Source organism: Ursus americanus, chromosome 8 (assembly GCF_024610735.1).
Source record: "Ursus americanus isolate L20-20 chromosome 8, mUrsAme1.1.p, whole genome shotgun sequence".
NCBI classification, from domain to species: domain Eukaryota; kingdom Metazoa; phylum Chordata; class Mammalia; order Carnivora; family Ursidae; genus Ursus; species Ursus americanus.
Genome location: NC_142134.1, coordinates 30,634,560 through 30,655,721, shown reverse-complemented (window position 1 = coordinate 30,655,721; position 21,162 = coordinate 30,634,560). Strand labels below are relative to the sequence as shown.

General features: G+C 33.9%; 1 protein-coding gene across 4 annotated transcripts in view; it reads left to right on the top strand.

The window, feature by feature from the left end:
* Positions 1-21,162, top strand: part of YTHDC1 (YTH N6-methyladenosine RNA binding protein C1) — a 35,498-nt gene that overhangs the window by 10,330 nt on the left and 4,006 nt on the right. The window contains exons 3-15 of one of the 4 annotated variants that reach the window (XM_045771485.2): positions 257-585; positions 705-1,134; positions 5,791-5,880; positions 6,348-6,401; positions 6,954-7,048; positions 8,528-8,636; positions 8,719-8,836; positions 14,691-14,775; positions 15,748-15,914; positions 18,421-18,503; positions 19,743-19,779; positions 19,876-19,915; positions 20,021-20,083. In XM_045771485.2, the coding sequence (XP_045627441.1) occupies positions 257-585; positions 705-1,134; positions 5,791-5,880; positions 6,348-6,401; positions 6,954-7,048; positions 8,528-8,636; positions 8,719-8,836; positions 14,691-14,775; positions 15,748-15,914; positions 18,421-18,503; positions 19,743-19,779; positions 19,876-19,915; positions 20,021-20,083 (1,700 nt within the window). Of the gene's footprint in view, positions 1-256; positions 586-704; positions 1,135-5,790; positions 5,881-6,347; positions 6,402-6,953; positions 7,049-8,527; positions 8,637-8,718; positions 8,837-14,690; positions 14,776-15,747; positions 15,915-18,420; positions 18,504-19,742; positions 19,780-19,851; positions 19,916-20,020; positions 20,084-21,162 lie in introns of all 4 variants that reach the window. The other 3 variants (XM_045771484.2, XM_045771486.2, XM_045771488.2) reach the window with 3 other exon arrangements.

The following is a 21,162-nucleotide window of genomic DNA, read 5'->3' as shown; positions in this document are numbered from 1 at the left end:
AAAAGTACAATCATAACAAACTGCGGTACCCAATTCTATATGAAAAAAGTGATCTGTTTTTTTTTCAGATGTGTGAAATGTCTCATACATGAATTTATTCTGGTATTTGCAAGCTATGTTTATGATTAACATTTCAGAAGACATTTTAAAGAAATGAGCCTTTTTTTCCTCTTTGATACGTATTATCTGTTAATCTTTGGTGAAACAAATGGAATGTCTAAAAAACATTTATATTTCTTTAAATTGTATTTTTAAGGATCAAAAAGAAAAAGTGACCGAATGGAATCTACTGACATTAAGCGCCAGAAGCCTTCTGTTCATTCAAGACAGTTGATTTCTAAGCCACTGAGTTCATCTGTTAGCAATAACAAAAGAATAGTTAGTACTAAAGGAAAGTCAGTTGCAGAGTATAAAAATGAGGAATATCAAAGATCTGAAAGAACCAAGCGTCTGGAAGCTGATCGGAAGATTCGTTTGTCAAGCAGTGCTTCTAGAGAACCTTATAAGAGTCAACCTGAAAAAACTTGTCTCCGGAAAAGGGATCCTGAAAGGAGGACCAAATCCCCTACACCAGATGGTTCTGAGGTAGTAAATGTTATTGCAGATGTAAAACAAAGCAGTTCTTTTTGAGGCTTTAGAACTATTTATTCACTCTGACCTTGTCTGTTATATGACTGCTGATTCCCTTTTTCTTTAAACATCAGAGAATTGGGCTTGAAGTGGATAGACGTGCAAGCAGATCCAGCCAATCTTCTAAGGAAGAAGTGAACTCTGAAGAATATGGCTCTGACCATGAGACTGGCAGCAGTGGTTCTTCCGATGAGCAAGGCAACAATACTGAGAATGAGGAGGAAGGGGTGGAGGATGTGGAGGAAGATGAAGAGGTAGAAGAAGATGCAGAGGAAGATGAAGAAGTGGATGAAGATGGAGAAGAAGAGGAGGAGGAAGAGGAAGAGGAGGAGGAGGAGGAGGAGGAAGAAGAGGAGGAAGAAGAGGAATATGAACAGGATGAGAGAGACCAGAAGGAAGAGGGAAATGATTATGATACTCGAAGTGAAGCTAGCGACTCTGATTCTGAATCCGTTTCTTTCACAGATGGATCTGTCAGATCTGGTTCAGGCACAGATGGATCAGGTACTACTGTTTGTATTTATATAAGTTTGTCTTTAAAAAAAAAAAAGGCCTGATTTTATTTCTGAACATGCTTAAATTGAATTATAAAATATTTTTAGATGTGGGATGTTAATAAGATTGTCTTGGGATTTTTTTTCATAATTATATTCTTTTGAGTAATATAAATACATTTGAATGAGATTTATGTATCTTAGGAAGTGTGTTTCCCAGGTTCAGATTGATTGTATTCTAAATGAATACGAGTCTGATCATTTCTCTATATGGCAATGTATTTCAGGTTTTAATGTTATAAATTCTTAGATTTTCATACTAGTCAACAGCTTATTTAAATACCGATGTCTGATGTACTTAAAGTATATTGGTATAGAACCTGTCTACTAGGTATTACCGTATTTCTATTTTAAATGCCTGTAGACTGTAGATTTCTATCATATGGTAAGAGAAATCTTGACTTTTTCTCTTGGGAGTGCACACTGTTTTTCCAGTTCTGTACTTTTGGGTTGACTGACTTGGGCAGGATCTGGGTGTAAAAAGGCTGGGTGTAAAAAGTACAAGAGGTAGAAAATAAGAGTTTAAGATTCTTGTGGGGAGATAAGTTATAAAAGCTGTCTTGGGTTATTCCTTCAATACTACATGTCCTACCACTTTATCCCTATCTGATCTACGAGATGTAAATATAGGAATGGTAGGTAGTTCCAGTCACTAGGCTAAGGAGGGGGGAACCCTCTTTTGAGGGAAATTCAGAGTGTACAACAAGGAGAGATCAGGGTACTTAAAAGATCCATTGCCATTTTATGATGGTTATGCATACTGTCATGGCTGTCTTATGTCTGGATGCAGCCAGATCTGCTATGTATTCTTAACAACTAAACTTTGGAATAGTAAGAAAAATTCTATTGTTTTGTTATATAGGATCATTACAACTTTATTATTATAAAATTTTATTTTTATAGTACATTGTTAGTAAATCATATTCTCAAAATTGTATAAGTGACAGAGCAAATGGCCAGCTATTTTCTATTTTTTGGAGATTGGTAACTGAAGTGCTTTCAACCTTTTGCACACTGGAGTTCTAGGTTTGGGAGTTTAGAGAGGCTTTTAAAGGGGGTTAAAGAGAAACTGAGTAGATGAGTAAGTTGAGTTTGATATAAAACTTTGTGGAATCTTTTTTTTTTTTAAGATTTTATTTGAGAGAGAATAATCAAGAGAGAGCACAAGCAGGGGGTGGGGGCAGAGGGAGAGGGGAGAAGCAGACTCCCCCTGAGCAGGGGGGCTCAAAACCAGGACCCTGGGATCATGACGTGATCTGAAGGCAGAGACTTAACCAACTGAGCTAGCCTGGCGTCCCAAACTTTGTGGAATCTTTAATTGTACTTTCCCATCATACTTTTTGCAAACTGATGGGATTATATATCTTTTATAATTTATAGTAATGGATAGAGAATAAAAAGTGCATTGACAATATGAATGAATGTTCACTTACTGGATGAATGTGTGAAACATCCATGGGATAGGGGATAGTTTATTATAGGAATCTTCTTTTTGCTATCTATGTTAGAAACAATATTTCTTATTTGTCTTATTTAAGTCAAACAAGGGGGACTAATTTAAATGGATAGGACTTAAAATAATCTGCATTTTTAACAAGCTCCTAAATGATGCTGATACTGTAGCAAGGTACTTGATAATACTTCATATTTTTGTGGATAAGACGTTTCAGATTAAATGGCAGCCAGTAGTTTCATGAACCTGGATATCAGAACTGTTTATTGAAGAATTTATTGTTTTAAAAGAGATATCTGGAATTCTTATTTGCTTATTAAAGGAAACTGGATTTTCCTTGGAAGATCCCTTATGTGGAACATGTTTTAGAGACTGTGTTTAGTGTGCAAGAAGTTATTATTTTTAATCATGGAGTAGTTTTTCATAAAAATGTGTGAAAGAAAAATGGTGCATTTGGAACTCCTTAATAGATGTCTCTCTCTCTCTCTATATTTTTTTAAGATTTGTTTATTTTGAGAGCGCAAGCACGTGCAGGGGTGGGGGGGGTAGAGGGAGAATCTACCGCAGACTCCCTGCTTGAGTGTGGAGCCTGATGCAGGGCTAGATCTCATGACCGTGAGATCATGACCTGAGCCGAAATCAAGAGTTGGATGCTTAACCCACTGAGTCACCCAGTCGCCCCAGGAGATGTCAGTTTTTAAACACAAGGGATCATGGTTTAGTTTCTGTGTTATGAATTTTCTTGCTTCTAGTTTATTTTACCTTATTTTTTTTCTCAGAATTTTTAGTAACTTATTTATAAAAATGGCACACTTTGGTGGTCACTAAAAGTTTATGTGTTAGATGACTCTCATTGTTCTTTTGACCTGAGAATAATAGTTGGGAGAGGAGATCATAAACTTAAGAGCAGTGGGAGTTATTTATTAAAAAAACATGAAAAATCCTTGGAGATTTCTAGTGGTATTTATTTTAAAAGTTGAGGAAGTTTTCTCTTAAAAAAAAAAGTTGGGCAGGATCTTAACTTGGCTTCTTTTTTTTTCTGTATCATGTTAGCGAGAGATCCTTTTAGTACTTTAAACTATAAAATACTGTTTTTAATTATCAACAAAAGGTGTATTATTAGTGATCAATTCATAATGCTTTGATTCCTCCATGTTGAAAGAGAAAAGATGATAAACATGCTAGAATTTTTAAATAAAAAATTTAACAGGGTTTTACTTTTAATCTTTGTAAATGTCATATTCATTGATTGAATTGGGTTTCTGCTCAGTGCTAGGCACTAATATAGGAATGTGTAGTCAGGGAACAAAACACATGTATGAGAAAGAGATTTAGGACTTGACACAACCTCCTGTTTCTCATCTCTTTGGGTGAGGTTTTTCAGTCATTTTATACTAAAAGGCTTCAATCTATTCACTTGAAGTCTTTTATAGTTCACCCTGAGGAAAAGGGTTCTTAAAGCTTTTGAAAGTTCAGAGGTACCTGGTGGCTCAGTTGGTCATGCGTCTACCTTCGGCTCAAGTAATGATCTGGGGTCCTGGGATTGAGCCCCCTGTTGGGCTCCTTGCTTAGCAGGGAGTCTGTTTCTTTCTCTCCCTCTGTGATCTCTCTCCCTCTTGCTCTCTTAAGTAAATAAATAAAATCTTAAAAAAACTTCGAAAGTTCAGGTATTATTCAAAGCAAATGAGCCTGGGAATAAATACGTAGCTGGTTATTTGAGATATCATGGTTGCTAGCTTTAAATGGGCTTGGCTTTGTAATTGTGCCGATATATGCTTCCCTGCTCTTCTCTTTCAATTCTGTGTTAGGAAGATCAGCATCACTTACAAGCTGCTTGTTATGTCTATTTGAAGAGACAGCAGTATATAATAAAGGGAAAGATGCTTAAACTAAAAGAAAGGGAACGTAGAATGTCCTTGGAATTTTCCATCTTCAAACTAGTTAGACCTGGACTCCCCATTTAGGAATAATAATAAAATATCTTTTCTGTTTGCTTAATAAGAAGAGAGCTCAGGGCTTGTACTTTCACGACTTGCATTTGAAACTAGGTTCTGCCATCCAGGAACTGTGGGACCCTGGCCAAGTTGCCTAAACCACTCCTCTTTTCTATAAATGAGATTAATGTGTCTAAGTATTTCATGAGCTTGTTAGGATTAGGGAGATAATTTAGCTAAATCTTTTTAAATTGGTAGCTGTTTATAGTCCTATAATAGAAAATTGTATGCAGGATCATTTTTTCAGCTTTTCTGCTATATTGATAAAAATAAATGTGTGCATTTTCTTTTCATATTTATTCCTTCTTCTAGTTGAAAAGTAAAAGAATTTACAATGGTATAATTAAAATACCAATAAACAGAGACAGGAGAGCCTAATTCCATTTTAGGTGTTTGTTTGTATGCTTACAAAGTTCCAAATTAAGCTTGAAATTATTCTTAAATAACCGGTAATGCAAACCTCTTCTGTCCACCAAAGATTTTTTTAGTAGAAATACATAAGCTATTGGTAACATTTTAGGAATAAATTTTAAATTGAATTTGAAAAGAACAATAGTAATCCAAGAGGGAAATGGTCATGAAAAATGAAATTGAAGACACAAAAGCAAGCAGTGGCAACCAGAAAAGGAATCACTAACTTACTATAGGGTATTATTATTATTTTTTTTACAGTTGAAAAGCTTTGGGTTCTGGGATTTGTCAAGACATCTAAAAATCAGAGTTGGAACTGTAATGAAGAATGATAGTAATTAAGAATGATAGTATACTTTTTAGAGAGAGGACTTAGAACAGTGGTACCTCATACATAGAAAGAAACAGTATTTTTGACTGAAATAAAAGTTGTGTTTGCTTTGCAGATTTTTCTCCCTCTTGGAAAACTTTATTCAAGACTACCTTTATGTATAGGATAAGTGGTTCTCAGTTATGGCCATGTGTTTTTAATTTGATTGAAGTTGGTGGGAGAAGCAACATGTTTCTGTTTTTTTGAACAGTGTCTTTGAAATGGAACACCTTTTGAGGAAATTGAGGGATCAGGGGAGAGATTAGCAATGACTAGCACTTAGGGATTGTGCAAAAACCGGGCACGTGATATATTCTTGTTCGAGTACCTGTACCTATATTGTAATGTTTTTAAAAATTTTGTTTGAATTCTTTTTAGATGAGAAAAAGAAGGAAAGGAAGAGAGCTAGAGGAATCTCTCCAATTGTTTTTGATAGAAGTGGAAGCTCTGCATCAGAGTCCTATGCAGGTATCCTCATTTTACTTTTATTTGTGATCGTATCTGACTGATTCTGATGTAATTTGCTGTAGAAAGTGTGGAGGCTGTAGTTTAGTGTGAACTTGTTGATGTTCATTAGTATTGATTTTTGGCATGTTCAGTGTAATAATTCTGGAGGAAACTAAGCTTTTTCTTATTATTTTAATCCTGTTCTGTTACTGCTTAAGTGGAATTTCACTTTTTTTTCCTTGGAAGATGATGATTCAGTGACTAGTTTTCTGAGTGGGAAACTGTTCAAATATACATATTTTAAAAAAATCCAAACAACCCAAAAAACAAAACACTCGTACACATTGAGAAGTATTTTTTTTGTGTGTGTGGGTGCGCCAGGAAGAATAATTTGTCTTGAATGAGAACTTTATGTGACAAGACTGTAGAAATTTTGTCTTATCTCTATTAAAGCTCAATCTGAACAAATGTACTTTGGCTAAATACAGGTTCAGAAAAGAAGCATGAGAAATTATCATCTTCCGTTCGTGCTGTCCGAAAAGGTATCATTTAAATTTGAAATTGTTTTCATTGCATGCTGCATAAAGTCATTATTTTGCCTTATTAGTTCTCCATTAATGGTTGGTTTTAATGTAGTAATGTTCTGATATATTAAAGAAAAAAATGAATAATGTAGTCTTAAAAGGGACAGCTCCACATTTACTTCTTTACTGCATATCTTTTAGAACAATAGCAAACATCTCAGGATATTTTATAGTTTTGGACACAGTGGATGGTATATATATTTTTAATAGCATAATGATCTATTTAAGTGAATAATCTGGTAAAAGAAATTATGAAATAATCTGGTAAACTATTTTCATATTTAAATATGAATCTGATATATCGGAACATCACTAGATTAGGTTTAACTTCTTGCAGAATGCTGGTGCTTTTTCTTAGCTTTGCTCTATTACGTGTTGTGGCTTAGCTTTCCAGGTCGAATGGGTGATGAATTTTAAAAGTTTAGCTGGGTTGTGGAGGGCTAATTTCAGTACAGCTTACACCTCTGTGATAATGGCCTCTGGCTAATCAGTTTGGATTTTTTTTTTCAGATCAAACCAGTAAACTCAAATATGTCCTACAGGATGCAAGATTTTTTCTCATAAAGAGTAACAACCATGAGAATGTGTCTCTTGCCAAAGCTAAGGTATTAGCATCAGTTCTGTTGAAACTATCCCAATTGTGAAAATTTTAAATGGAAAGGTGGACTTGAGTATCTTGATTTTCATTAAAGCTTTAAAGATCCATAGCACAGTTGCCATTTTAGGGTCTGCTTTGTGGCTGGTTAGGCAACCTAATAGTAATTTGAGTTTGAATCTTTTAAAGATGATTTTAGAAGTCAAAATATTTGATATTGAAGAATATGTATTTTTATACTTTGTACCGTAAAAGAGTGTTTCTTTTGATTTTTGTGTTTCTATATATTCAGTTGCTAACTTACTGTACTAACACTTCTTTAAATGTTTCTGTAATTAACCTTTTTTTTGTTTTATATTCATGCTGGTTTTACACCTTGAGATCTTGAGAAGAAATCATTCTTTTACAGAGAGTTTCTTTTATTTTTAGAAGTAACATCACTTGACTTTAGAAGAAAAGGGAAAGAGTTAGCATAAAGGCCCACCCAAGGCTTTACAAAAATGTTATGTCCAGTTGCTGTAGGATGTTGTAAGATACTAATTTTCTGTTTATGTTTTTGCTACAAAAATACATCTGTTAACACCATTATAAAATTTTTCTTTTCTTGGTTTAAAATGAGTCATTACAGCTTCTACTGATTTTTAGAGTTAATTTTTCTAACCATATTTTTGTCAATGTTAATAGTTTAATGTTTCTCACATTAATGATTACCCATCAAACTTTATAAATGGAGGCTATATACCAAATAGCTGTGTAGTGGAAGTTTATTCTGTTCCTCCACTAGAGTGAATTTAGGGAGAAGCAATTAAGCACTTATTAATGAGTGAGATCTAGTTTGTATGAGCAGATTGAACTGAATTAGAGCTTCTGCCTTACTTTACCATGCTATTTCTTCTAATCTTTTCAGGAATAAGTAATAGATTAAAATGCTTTAGAAATTAGTAGCTTTGTTCTGGCTCTGTGTACAACACAGGGCTCTTAAACTATTAATGCATACAAATTTGAACTTACATAGAGAAAATGAGAAATGCTAGGAATTGGACAAATTCTTCGATGATGGGTTAACTAATAATTATTTAATTATTTTGGTTAGGCAGGTTTTTGAGGAGAAAAATGTAAATATTGTGATTCACCTTTAAACAACATGTTTTTACCACAGTAAATGGTTGTGATATTAAAATAATTGTAGGTGATTGTTTCTGTTATGTAGAATTCTAGCTTATAAGATTTGACACCCTCCCCACCCCAGGGTGTTTTCTAGTTGCTTTAATGATTTTGTTAAGGTTGGGAATTTTCTCCATATTTTTCCTGAGTTTTTAATAAATCAGTACGTTATTTTGTCAGTTGTTAAATAAGACCTTTCTTCCCTATAGCTTACTTTGAATTTAAAGTACAACAGTATCAGTAGCCTTGGTCTTTTGCAAATACAATTGCAGAGATGAAAGATTTGCATTAATCTCTGTCTGTGATCTTCATGTTATTTCTGTAGGGTGTTTGGTCCACGCTGCCTGTAAATGAGAAGAAATTAAATGCTGCATTCAGATCTGCAAGGAGTGTTATATTAATATTTTCTGTCAGAGAGAGTGGAAAATTTCAAGGTAAGAGTAAAAATAATTTGGATATATAAAAACATCATTTATATTAGCATCTATATTTTATATTGTGATTTCATTCCCTTAGGATTTGCAAGACTTTCTTCAGAATCACATCATGGAGGATCTCCTATACATTGGGTGCTGCCAGCAGGAATGAATGCTAAAATGTTGGGAGGAGTTTTTAAAATTGACTGGATTTGCAGGTAAATTATACATTAGTGGAGATAATGAAATTTGTCTTTGTTTTGAATAGACTACCTACCAGTTGGGAGTAATGTTAAAATTCTTTTAATTATTATTCTCTCTTTTTTTTTTGGTTTCATTCCTAAGCTGATATGGATGCAAAAAATTTAGCAGTGTTAAAGTAAAAATACATCAACATGTTTTGCTTGTCTTGTCCGCTGTCTTCATAAATACAGGATGTAAAGGGCAAAGGTTTATTTAGTCAAGAGCTTTTAATGTATTCATTTGTTCTCTATATTAGTAATACATTGATAAGTTTGTCATGAATTAGACAGTTGCCTGAGATGTTACCTGGATAGATCTATATGATTTTAGTGATTTAATATGTTATTTAGTAACTGGAGTAGGAAATTAATAGTCACTCTTTAACTTGGCTGACGTTTTGGAGGTGACTAATTCAGTTGTGAACAACTGCTGTTTCTTAAGGAAGTTAGCAAATCACGTTTAGTTGGCATTATGATGTTTTGAAACTGATGTAATTAAGATTTAAATATGTTTATTAGAAAAATAGACTCATTTTGAGCACTGAGTTATTACCACTATTTTTACATTCTTACTGAATGATTGTGCATTGTTAAAAAATGATTAAAGAAGTTAATTTAAGTGATATAAACTTCATTTAACACTTCATGAAATGGTCAGTGTCCTGTGGAGAACTGCAGAATGCGGCAGAAGGCAGAAAGCTCTTATAGGATAAAGAATAAAGAATAAGGAAGAGACAAATAGAAAATGTTTGGCTGGATAGGGCTACGTTGTCAACCTTGTTTGGGATGAGAAAGCCCATACTGGGGTGGGTTGGTGTTTGGGGATTGGCACTTACAGGGATACAGAAGTTAAATCTAAGCTTCAGTTTGCTGATATTGGCACCTTGGGCACAAGTGGTTACATCCTGGACATAGAAAGTTATTTTAACATAAAAAGTTATTTTAACATAGAACGGGTGCTTAACTGACTGTGCCACCCCCATGCTGAGTTGAGTGAACTTTATATGACATGCACACATTTATTGCCTATAAAATTAATTTCAGTAAAAAAAAAAATTACCTGCAACAGACCATATGTATTTCTTTTAAGTTAAAGTTAGCTTAGGTGTTGGACTTTGATGGAGATGGAGGAATTGGATAAGAATAATAAGAATGAAAACTACTATTCATATTCTGGAAGGCAAACTAGCTCAAAGAAGAGCATGGAAACAGACCATTGGGCTGAGGAGGTGGAAGGGTGGGGGGTATGTGAGTGGGATAGGGAGCCACCTTTTTTTATGAAGCAGATGATAAAGAGAACAAAAGACAAAGGTGAATAGTAATATGGGCCAGCCTAAGGAGTTAAACTTTTACTTATGGGACAGTGAAGGACTAATGAAGATACACGGGCAACAATACAGTTAAAAAGAGTGCATTAGGTTGATTGTTGATACTGTAGCAAACAGCTGTCTGCATGAAAATAATATCATTATTCCTCATCTCATCATTACTTTGTATAGGGAATAGGTTAAGTAAATTGTGGTTTGTTACTTAAATGTAGTATGCGGAAGTAACTATCCATGTAACAACGTGGAAAAACTTAACAAAAAAATTACATAATTATAATGTTGGAATGCAGTGTTAGGATAGTGAGACTATAGGTGATATTGCCCTCTCCATTGCACCCAGGGTTTTTAAATATAAATTTATGGTTTAGAAATTAAGGTTGTAATTAAGTTACACTTAAATTATAATCAAATTAAAATCATAAAATTAAAAAATCTGGTGGCACTTTATAGGGTAAACAGGGTGCTTACTATTTCTTGGCAGAGATAAACTGACATATTTATTTATTTGGATGACTATAATTGTAAAGGCCCAAGAAGTTTGTTAGTCTCTGGTTTTATGATTTGAAACATTGGTGTTACTGGAAAATATTTGGAGATGATGTCCTAGGATTAGGAGACAAAATAATTACCCAGTTTTAGACTTGTTGCAGCAAATTTTGTTTTGAATGTTATTCGGTTAACCTTCATTTCCAAATTCTTGATAAGGAAATTTGTTTATTTCAGGAGGTGAGCTTAATTTGTTCATATATTATTGTCTTTCTATTCCTTTTCATTGACTTATTGGCTGTTTACTAGTTTGAAATGTGTACACCAACAGAAGAGGTGCAAACCCAGAAGTCGATCCTACTAACATTTTGTATGAAATTTTGGGTAGTAAAGTTTCTTTATTGTATTTAAGTTAAGTTTTAGGTGTACCTGGAAAGAATATTCTTTTTTTTTCCTTTTTTATGATTGATTTATTTCAGAGAGCGCAAGAGTCAGGGGACAGAGGGAGAAGGGAAGAGAGAATCTCAAGTAGACTCTGTGCTGAGCACAGAGGCTGACATGGGGCTTGATCCCACAACTCTGAGGTCAAGACCTGAGCCGAAACTGAGAGTTGGGTGTCTAACTGACTGTGCCACCCCTGTGCTCTGAATGAATATTCTTTTTTTTTTTTTTTTAAGATTATTTATTTCAGAGAGGGAGCACGCACACATATGCAGGGGGAGGGGCAAAGGGAGAGGGAGAAGCGGATTCCCTGCTTGAGAGCAGGGAGCCAGAGGCCAGACTTGATCCCAGGATCCTGAACCAAAGTAAGATGCTTAACTGACTGTGCCACTTAGGTGCCCTCTGTAAAAATACTAATTATAACTTTAGTTTTTTTATATAACTTTAATTTTGAAAATACTCATCACTTATGTTCAAGAGTAGTTTTATAATACTTAAGAGTTCTGAGGGGCTTGTAATTATTTATTACATTGATCCTTCCTTGGGATAAGTCTCTTGTACTCTTTAAGTTTTTTATATAAACTGAGAATTACATTTGACTCAGTTAAAAGTATCAAACTTTATAAACAATTAAGGCTTTGCTATCAGTAACAGTAACTGCTATCAGTATTTTTCTTTTCAGATACAAAAGTTATGATAGACTTATTTAAGCACCCTTTGGATTTAATAATAATTAGACATAAGTTTCTTTGGGTGTGGTCCCTAGCTTACTTGCATCAGTAGTATCTGATTGTTAAAATTCAGAATCTTGAGATACTCTCCAAACTGATACATTTCTAATGGCTCAGGTATTTTGTAGACACACTGAAGTTCACGACCACATGGTGCCATGTTGGGCAGATAGGAGAGGAACCACAAAAAGTGACTTATTTAAGTTGTCACTGGGAGTTAGTTCAAAATAAGGTTGTACTCTATGAAATATCATTCATCCAGAATTAAATCTATTGACAATATTTTATGGTCCTCCCTTTAATGTCCATTCCAGATAACCCATTTTCTCTCTTTTTTTTTTTTAGAATTTTTCCATTATTCCTTTTAACTTTAATAACCTGACACTGTCCAGTACATAAGAACCTTTGTATGTTTTTTTTTTTTTTTAATTTGTTTCTACTTAACCAGGCCCCTTAAATCAGTGAGTTACTTCCATGTTCTCCAGAGTACCCACAGTAAAGCTAGGGCTTCATCATTACATGTGTCTGTTCAAAAGGTAACTTTTAGGATGCTTATTCTATAATTGTGATGACCATGGTCCTGCAGTTTCTCTTAACATATTCTGAGTCTTGTTTTGCTTAGGGCCTCACAGTTCTTGGTTTTTTTCTTGGTAGACATTTGTCAACACAGAAAAATATCTCTAGAATCTAGCTAGTTAGAACCAGTGCTACCACAGAAGATTAATCCCCAAGTGAATCAACCAGTTCAACATATGGTTTTATTTTGGACTTTCAGTATTCCATTGCTAATATTTAAATAACATAACTTTGTGCAGCAATAATTTGTCATTTTCCTATATTTTGGTGGGTTGTAGGTTATTTATTCCTTTCCTATATAACTGTTTTTTTAACTGGAAGTTTAGAGCGAAAATCTAAGAAAGTATTAAAGCACAAAGAATTGTTAACTAGATAGAGATTTCCCTCTGGATACTTTAGAGTTTGGTGTAGACTTATTAGTGATAGTCTTCTTTTTTTCTTTTAACTTCTGATAGTCTGAGAAGTTAAACAAAATCTGTATATATATTTTGTATATGTATACATTCTTGAATATTACACTAAGAATTCAAGCTCTTTAGTAATACGTAGTGGGCATTTCCATTACTGATAGGCCACTTCCCCTGTATGTTCACATCACCATCACCACAGAGCATGCCACCTTGTTACTTTGACTTTAGATATACATTTCTTTTTTTCCAAGGTTTAAAGAAGTTATAAAATTTGAGCATTCTGTATTCATCTTTAAGAAAATTTGTAAAAGATTAGAATAAATGCTTATGTAGCTTACTCACTGGATCAATTTCTTGTTTGTGTTTTTTCTTCTCCATTATACCTTTGCACAAGCTCTCTCATTGCTTCCCTTCCTTAGCTCCTGACATTTGGCTTTTCTTGGGTCACTTTTCTTTGAGGCATATTCCATATGCTACTTCTGGAAGCATTTTTTGATTATTTTCTTTCTATAAAATAGATATGGCCATCCATATTAAAAACAACAAAACTTGTCTGTTCTATTTGTGGTACCCATTCTTTTACCAAAATAATTGTGTGTGCTCGTTTTTTCTTTTTTGATAGCTGTGGAAGAAGACTTAGGAATGCAAGCAGCTCCTTTTTTTTTTTTTTCAAATAGACTCCATGCCCAGCATGGAGCCCAATGTGGGGCTTGAGCTCACGACACTGAGATCAAGACCTGAGCTAAGATCAAGAGTTGGCTGCTTAACTGATTGAGCCACCCAGGGACCCCTCAGGCAGCTCTTTATTTTACTCATCCTTGTATGTCTTTGGACTGAGCAGTTTTTATGTGTACCATAGATACAATAAATAGTTCTTTAAAGCATTTATTTAATTTGGCATTACTCACTTTAATGCACACATAGATAAAACCTTCTCAAATGCTGTTATTTGATTATTTCTTGACAAGTAGCAGGTATTTATTGCATGTCATGTTTGTATTCAGCATTGTGCTAGATTGATAAAGAATATAAAAATATAGGATATCTTTTTTATGTTGGTGAGACCATTTTGCCCTGTGGCTCAGAGCATAGAGCCAGGGTTTGTTTAAGTTATATAGGTACTGCACTGTAATGTAAGTGAAGTGCATAATTAATGTGTGCAGATAGATGAATTTATAAGTAAACATTCGTATTGTCAAGAGCCATTCCATGGGTAGTAGGGAATATTGCCTTACTGAAAGGGGGAGAGCTGAGGCCTCTGCTTCTCCCTCTGCCCCCCCCCCCCCCCCCCCGCTCATGCTCTAACTCTCTCAAATAAATTAAGATTTATTTTAAAAAAGGTGGAGGTGACATTTGAATCTGGGAGAGCAGGCCTGAACGACAGGTAGAGGACAGTTTAATTTGGTATTAATGGTCTGATTAAAGTTCAGCTCCGTGTTGATTAGTTAATAAAAACAGTTCTTTTGAGTACACAGAAGCAAGAGATAGCTAAACGTTTTATATATAGTTTCATTTGCACACTATTGAGAACAAGTATGAAGTATAGGTAGTGATACTGTTTATAAGCTGAAGAAACTTGGCCTCAGAAGTTAAGAGCTGGGATTTAAACCCAAACTGTCTTGGTTTCTAAGCTCATGTTCTTAAGTACTATATTATTTTGCTTTTTTTTGAGAACACTGGAGAATGTGGAAAGAACACATCTCTAAAGGGGCTACTCTTCTCTGGGGAATAAGTGCTACTAGTCTAAGTGATTCTTTAAATTTTAGTCACATTTAAATCAAGATTAACTGCTGAAGTTTAGTATAAGGTCCCTAAAGGATTCTGCAAAAGAATATAATTGACATTACTTTGTATTTAGGCGTGAATTACCCTTCACTAAGTCAGCTCATCTCACCAATCCTTGGAATGAACATAAACCAGTAAAAATTGGACGTGATGGACAGGTTTGTTGTTTTAATTGATTATTTAAAACACACACATTTAATCAATCTTTTTAGAGATTTTTATTGAAGGACATTTCTAAGCCATTTCTGAAAGAATTCATGTGACAGATTAAGGGGAAGTATTCTTATTTAGAATTCATTATTACTGTGATTTTGACCATTTAATAAGACCTCCATAAATGTTGAAAGACAGGCATCTTTATATGGTATTTTCATTAATACAATTGAAAAAACTTTTTGAAGAGAAATTCTGGTCCTAATTTTAAATTGTTTTTCATTATATTATTATTGCACTTTGTATTATTTTCGACATGCCATTATAACATCTTCATTGAAGTTTTCTGAATAGAAGGAAGCTGTATAAAAAGTATATATACTCAGGTTTTCAAGTCTGCAAATGAAATTAAAAGTGTGGTGGTTTAAAACAAACCCAAATCTTTGACCCTCATAGTTTCTACACATAACTTTGAACCAGAAATGGTGTGCTTTCATTGCTCATAAATGAAACTGTTGGTAGTTGAAAATAAAAACTCATTTAAAAAAGTCCAGACATTAGTATCTCTTTGTTAGTTAATCTAATGTATTTTAGTGTATGTAGCAGTTCCTAATTATCAAAGTTGTTGGCACACACTAACATGTTTTTCCTCTGCCGATATTTTTGTATTTGCCAAAGAAATATTCCTTTATTTGTAGAGGACAGTTGTCACGGAGTTTTAAGCAATTACATTGGCGTATTAAACTTTGGAGAGTCTACATTTGTAGTTTTTACCCTTATATAAATAAATGAAACACTTCGAAAAGGTTTTTTTCAAAACCTTTCAAGGAAGTTTTTGGAATCCTGTATGATCATCAGCCTTGAGAAGGAAGTTTCCAAGTCAGTCTGTTTTTGTTCTCATACTTAAGGAAAATACAACAAGTCTGTTGAAAGTTTCTCCTGTTTTCGTCTTGTAAATTACTACTTTCCTATTCTAGGAAATTGAACTTGAATGTGGAACCCAGCTTTGTCTTCTATTTCCCCCCGATGAAAGTATTGACTTGTATCAGGTCATTCATAAAATGCGTCACAAGAGAAGAATGCATTCTCAGCCCCGATCAAGAGGACGTCCATCCCGTCGAGAACCAGTCCGGGATGTGGGAAGGTTAGAAACGTTCTTTGGACTGATAATAGGCACATGTATCAGAATAACATGATGGAGGAATGTGATTCGTCAAAAGTTTGTCCTGCGGTAAAGAAGAAAGAGAAAATCCTCAAATCAAGCTGCATGGACTAGTTTGTGGCTTCATTGAGGATTTCACATGGTCACCTTGGTCTCAGTCATTTTTCAAGAGGAAAATGGGGATCTTTCCTTATGCAGAAAAAAATTATTTGCTAAAGAGTGATAACCAGTTTAAATTAGATAATATTCTGATTATACAATGTATACAATTGAAATTAGGTAGGCCTTTGTTGCTAAGAACAGGCTAGAAAGGAGGAAGAGGAGGAAGTCTTTATTTGCAAAAATTGTTAATATTTTGTAAAAAGCCTTTTCTTTCAGGTGTGTCTCTGGATAAGCCTTATCAGATATGGGACTTTTATAAAGGATCACTAATGTTTTTTCAGAAGATGACGCCTCATTTAGAGGATAAAGTATTTTAAGTTATCTTGATATTCAAGAGGAGCATTATTGGGACTGTTTCAAATTTTATCACCGTGATGTGTTAACCCCATTGCCAGATATTCTCTAACATGTACCCAGTGAATTCACACATCTTGCTGAGCTTCTGAAAACAATAGGTTCTTTCCAAAGGGGATCAAGTGGCCCTGGGAGACCCGGCAACAAACCGAAAAGAAGGGCTGTTGCTGTGTCTGTTTACAACTTTTCCAGATGCTGGCAGTACCTGTGGACTTAAAAGTGTTTTTTAGAGGATCGTCATGGTTCTTGATCACTACTTTATGAACTAAGCAGCATTTTCCAGGAAAAGGGGGTTTAACTTGTTACAGAATTGGAGAAGTCTTTGCAAAGGACTGATTTAAGCCCTTCCACCCAACACCTTTCCCTGTGTAGATTTGCATACAGCTAAACCTAAAATATTCTGCTAAAGACTGTTGGATGTATGGTTGATGGGATGAAACCTTTGGTTAAGTTTCCTTTTGGTGGAAACATCCTGTGGTAGGTACAGATAATCCAACAAGAGTCCCCATTTCTTTGAGCTTAAAAAGGACACTGTCGAGTAGGTAGGAGGAAACCTGGCAGAGCCCCCTTATTTTTGGCCTTAAAGGACTGAACACCAAGATGTCTTTTGAAGTTTTAAGCTAAGAGGTTTCCAGTGCAATACAATATATACAAGTGAAGTTTTTACCTCAGTTTTGCAATGGACTGCAAACTATACTTATTACACCACTACACCTTCTCTCAAGCCTGCCAGGGCCTCCATATATGTATGTGGCTTACAGCTTAAAGTCAGTAGTTGGACTACTATATGAACTGTTACTATCATGTTTTATACCGGTCGTAAATGCACTCCCCAAACTACAAGAAAGCGGTATGTTTATTTTTTAAACCAGCTTTTAATTTTCTTAGTCTTAATTATTGTAGATGCAAACTGTTTTTATTTTGTTGGGGGTTTGGGGTTATTGCGCTTTGCAGTTTGAGTGAACTTGTGTTGGAAAAGTTAATGAAAGCAGTTGATAAAGAAATAGCTGGAAAACTAGTGATGCCAGGTTGTTATAGAATTTTTATTTGACATTAAGGGTAAAGAGATATTTATTACCAAAAAAACTTGGAATTTTTGTTTTTATTTTGTGTAGTTCTTTATCAAATGCTAAATAAAATGAAGTGTATTTATGATGTATTACATTAACCATTGAGATTTATGGGAGACCGTAAAGAGCAGCCCTCTGTAGACAGTAAAATTTCACCTTCTAAAGAATATACTTTGAAATTGTTTTATGAACTCTGTTAAAACTGCCCCAATTACTTTCCAGTTTTATTTTAAGGCATTGTCTCTAGAAAAAAATTCCCTTAATTCTAAATGTTATTAACTATAGAAATTAGTTTTTCAAAGTAGTAAGATTTTCAAAACTTTCCTGTAAAGTCACTTTAATAAGTTATCATATTTTCTGTATGTTCATGTGAAAAGCATAATTTTGTGCAAAGCAAAAAGAAATAAGAAATTCTTAATTTTGTTTAGACTTCTTCTAAAATGGTATTAATAAGTTTGAATATATAGATTTAGAGTTACGTCTTGTGTATAATGATGATAGTTTTTTTTATTTCCTTGCTTTTTCACCTGAATGGAGACTTTATTTGGGAAAGTGTTTTGTTAAACTGGATATTTACATTAGTTTGAGGGCCGCTCATTTACTTTTGTTTAGAGTACTAAAATTTTATTTATTTTGAGCAAACTACTCTTTCCAAGTTTTTCATCATAGTATGAGGATTACAGAGAATATCTATTTCCAGCAATACATTCAAGGATTGATTTATAATAATTAGAGGAATTTAAAATTTAGAAATTTTAAGATTTGTTCCCCAGAAATTAGGATGTTACTTTAAAGGAAATAATGGGCTATTCTTTGTACTTACTTCTGTCAGAAACTCTTGCATTGCTGTTTGTTCTCCCAGCAGTTTTTGGTTTAATTTCTAATGTGTCTAATTTGTGTAGGCGTCGACCAGAAGATTATGATATTCATAACAGCAGAAAGAAACCAAGGATTGACTATGCCCCTGAGTTTCACCAGAGACCAGGTTAATATTTTATAATCCTGCAGATATTTGACTTAAAATTATGAAACAACAACACAAAAACATTTATTGTAATCCTGCAGTTCTAAAAGTGAGAAAACTTTAGAACATGACTTCTTAAGCCATAGGAAATTATCAGTAGTTGTCACATAAATTCTTCTGCTTTGTGAAGGCTATCTAATCCATTTTAGTGTGACTCATTATCATAATCTGTTAATTACCCAGTGTTGCTAATTTATAATTATTTCACAAATGGAAACTGCACAAATGTTTTAAGATTAAAAGTGGTTAGGGAAAGCTGTGATCTTACACTTTATTACGCTTTTTATTTCCTATTATACTTAGTATCTTATGTGGCATATAGCTTTAATTAGACACTGAAGTTATACTATATGGTTTTAGAGAGGAATGAGAAGTATTTGGTCTGTAATCTACACAACAGCTTTTCAGCTAGTCTTTCCTTTACACAATTAAAAAAGGCAAACTGTGTTTAAGAGAAGATACTTATTTAAAACAGCAATACACTTATAAAAATTAAGCAATTTGAGAATTGGTGTTAGCATTACAGCATTTTTACATAACAAGTGGCTTGATAAACCTCTTTCTTCTTCAAAATGGGATAGTCCAGAGAATGAAATTAGTTTTTCCCCAGTAACATGGCCACGCAAATGTTTTTACATTTTAATTTGCTGAGTCCTTATTAAAGAAGGGGAGAAAGAATATTTCTTTTTTCACCATGGTTCTTTCACTTAAAATGTATAATCTTCATTTTTGTGGCTTTTGCAGTTTTGTTTTTCTCCCCCTTAAGTCTTCTGCATTTTTTAAAACGATCTGGTTGACTTAGCAAAGCTTGTGTATACTTACGGTGGAAGGTAAACATTTGTTTTAAGGAAGTCCTTTTACAGTGTCCTCAAGATAATCCCTCTGCCCTTACTTTCCTTATGGTGCAGAATGAAGAAATTTTCTATCTAGAGAAAATTGGGGTGTGGATTTAGAAGATTCATATGAAAACCTCTCTAGCAGTTTATAATTCTGTGATATCAGTAAGTTATTTAGTTACTTCCTAGATTATTATGTAATCTGAGAAGAAAATCTGAAATGGAATAATACAATAATAGCATCACTTAATAGCATCACTGTGTTTCATGGGAAGAATTGAAATGAGTGGTAAGGAAGGTTTAATTATAATGCCATAATGAAAAATATAAATTTGATTTACTAAAATGCTTGATGTTTGAACAGGGTATTTAAAGGATCCACGATACCAGGAAGTAGACAGGTAAGTTGGGTTCACTCTTGCTTAGTTTTAAATTACATTCTTGGAACTAGTTTATGAATTACCTGAATTTAGTTTCACAAATCTTATTCCCAACAGACGATTTTCAGGAGTTCGCCGAGATGTGTTTTTAAATGGGGTAAGTATTTTATTTTATATGTTTAATGTTCATAAAACCAGGATCTATTTACTTTATAGTTCTGGGTTTGATTTTTATTATTGACATTAATATTTTTCATTTTAGTCCTACAATGATTATGTGAGGGAATTTCATAACATGGGACCACCACCACCTTGGCAAGGAATGGTTTGTATTCTTTTTTTGCAAATTGTTTAATTTCATTCGCAGTTTCATATATTTTGAATGCTTATTTGGAATTGGATTGTTACAGTTACCCATTAAGAGACTTAAAATATATTAATCTGCAGTGATAAATAGTTGGGAGGCTATTTTTAAAACTAAAGACTAATGAATAATTTGATTTGTGTTAATACAGGTTTAATTCATAAGTGTTATGGTTTATTATTATAGTGCCTAGTATTGCAAACTGCCTGGGTTCACATGGCTTCCCTTCTCAACTCTGTGACCTTGGATAAGTTTCATAATACGTTTCTTACTTTTTCTTATCTGTAAAACTCAGTGGGCATTTGTTCATTCTTTGGCTCATCAAATTAATAGTACCCATTCTGTGCAGGGCACTCTGCTTTACGCTGGGTTGGTGAATGAAATGGACATTGTGCCTGTCTTTGTATGGTTTGAAATTTAATGAATATCAATGTTGACCTTATGGGAGTGTGGAGAAGATAATTTACAAAATACGTGTGAAGTTTAGCATAGTGCTTGATCCCAATACTCATTAAATTCTTTCTATAAAATAAGGTTAGGGGCCCCTGGGTGGTACAGTCAGTTAGGCGTCTGACTCTTGGTTTCTGCTCAGGTCGTGATCTCCAGGTCATGAGATTGAGCCCCACATCAGGTTCCATGCTCTGCATGGAGTCTCCTTGGGATTCTTTCTTCCTCTCCCTCTTCCGCTTGTGCTTTCTCCTCTAAAATAAATAAATAAATCTTTAAAAAAAAATAAGGTTAATTAAATCTTGTACATGATTTTTTTTCCTGTGCATAATTTTTATTTTTTTTTCTTTCTGTAAGAAAACCGAATATTAGAGTATCTTTTAAGGTATTGAGGATAGCCGAAGCATTAATTCCTGAGAAATAAAAAACTTGGAAGTTTAAGTAGTACTTATTGTTCATTTTTTTTTTTTTTTAAATGCTGCCTGTAATGTGGTCTCTTCATCTGACTTATTTCACTTAAGGTACTGTATACAGATAGATGAATTATAAGATTGCTTTCCTTTAGATTCTGTGAAATTTTTAAAAAGTCAAGA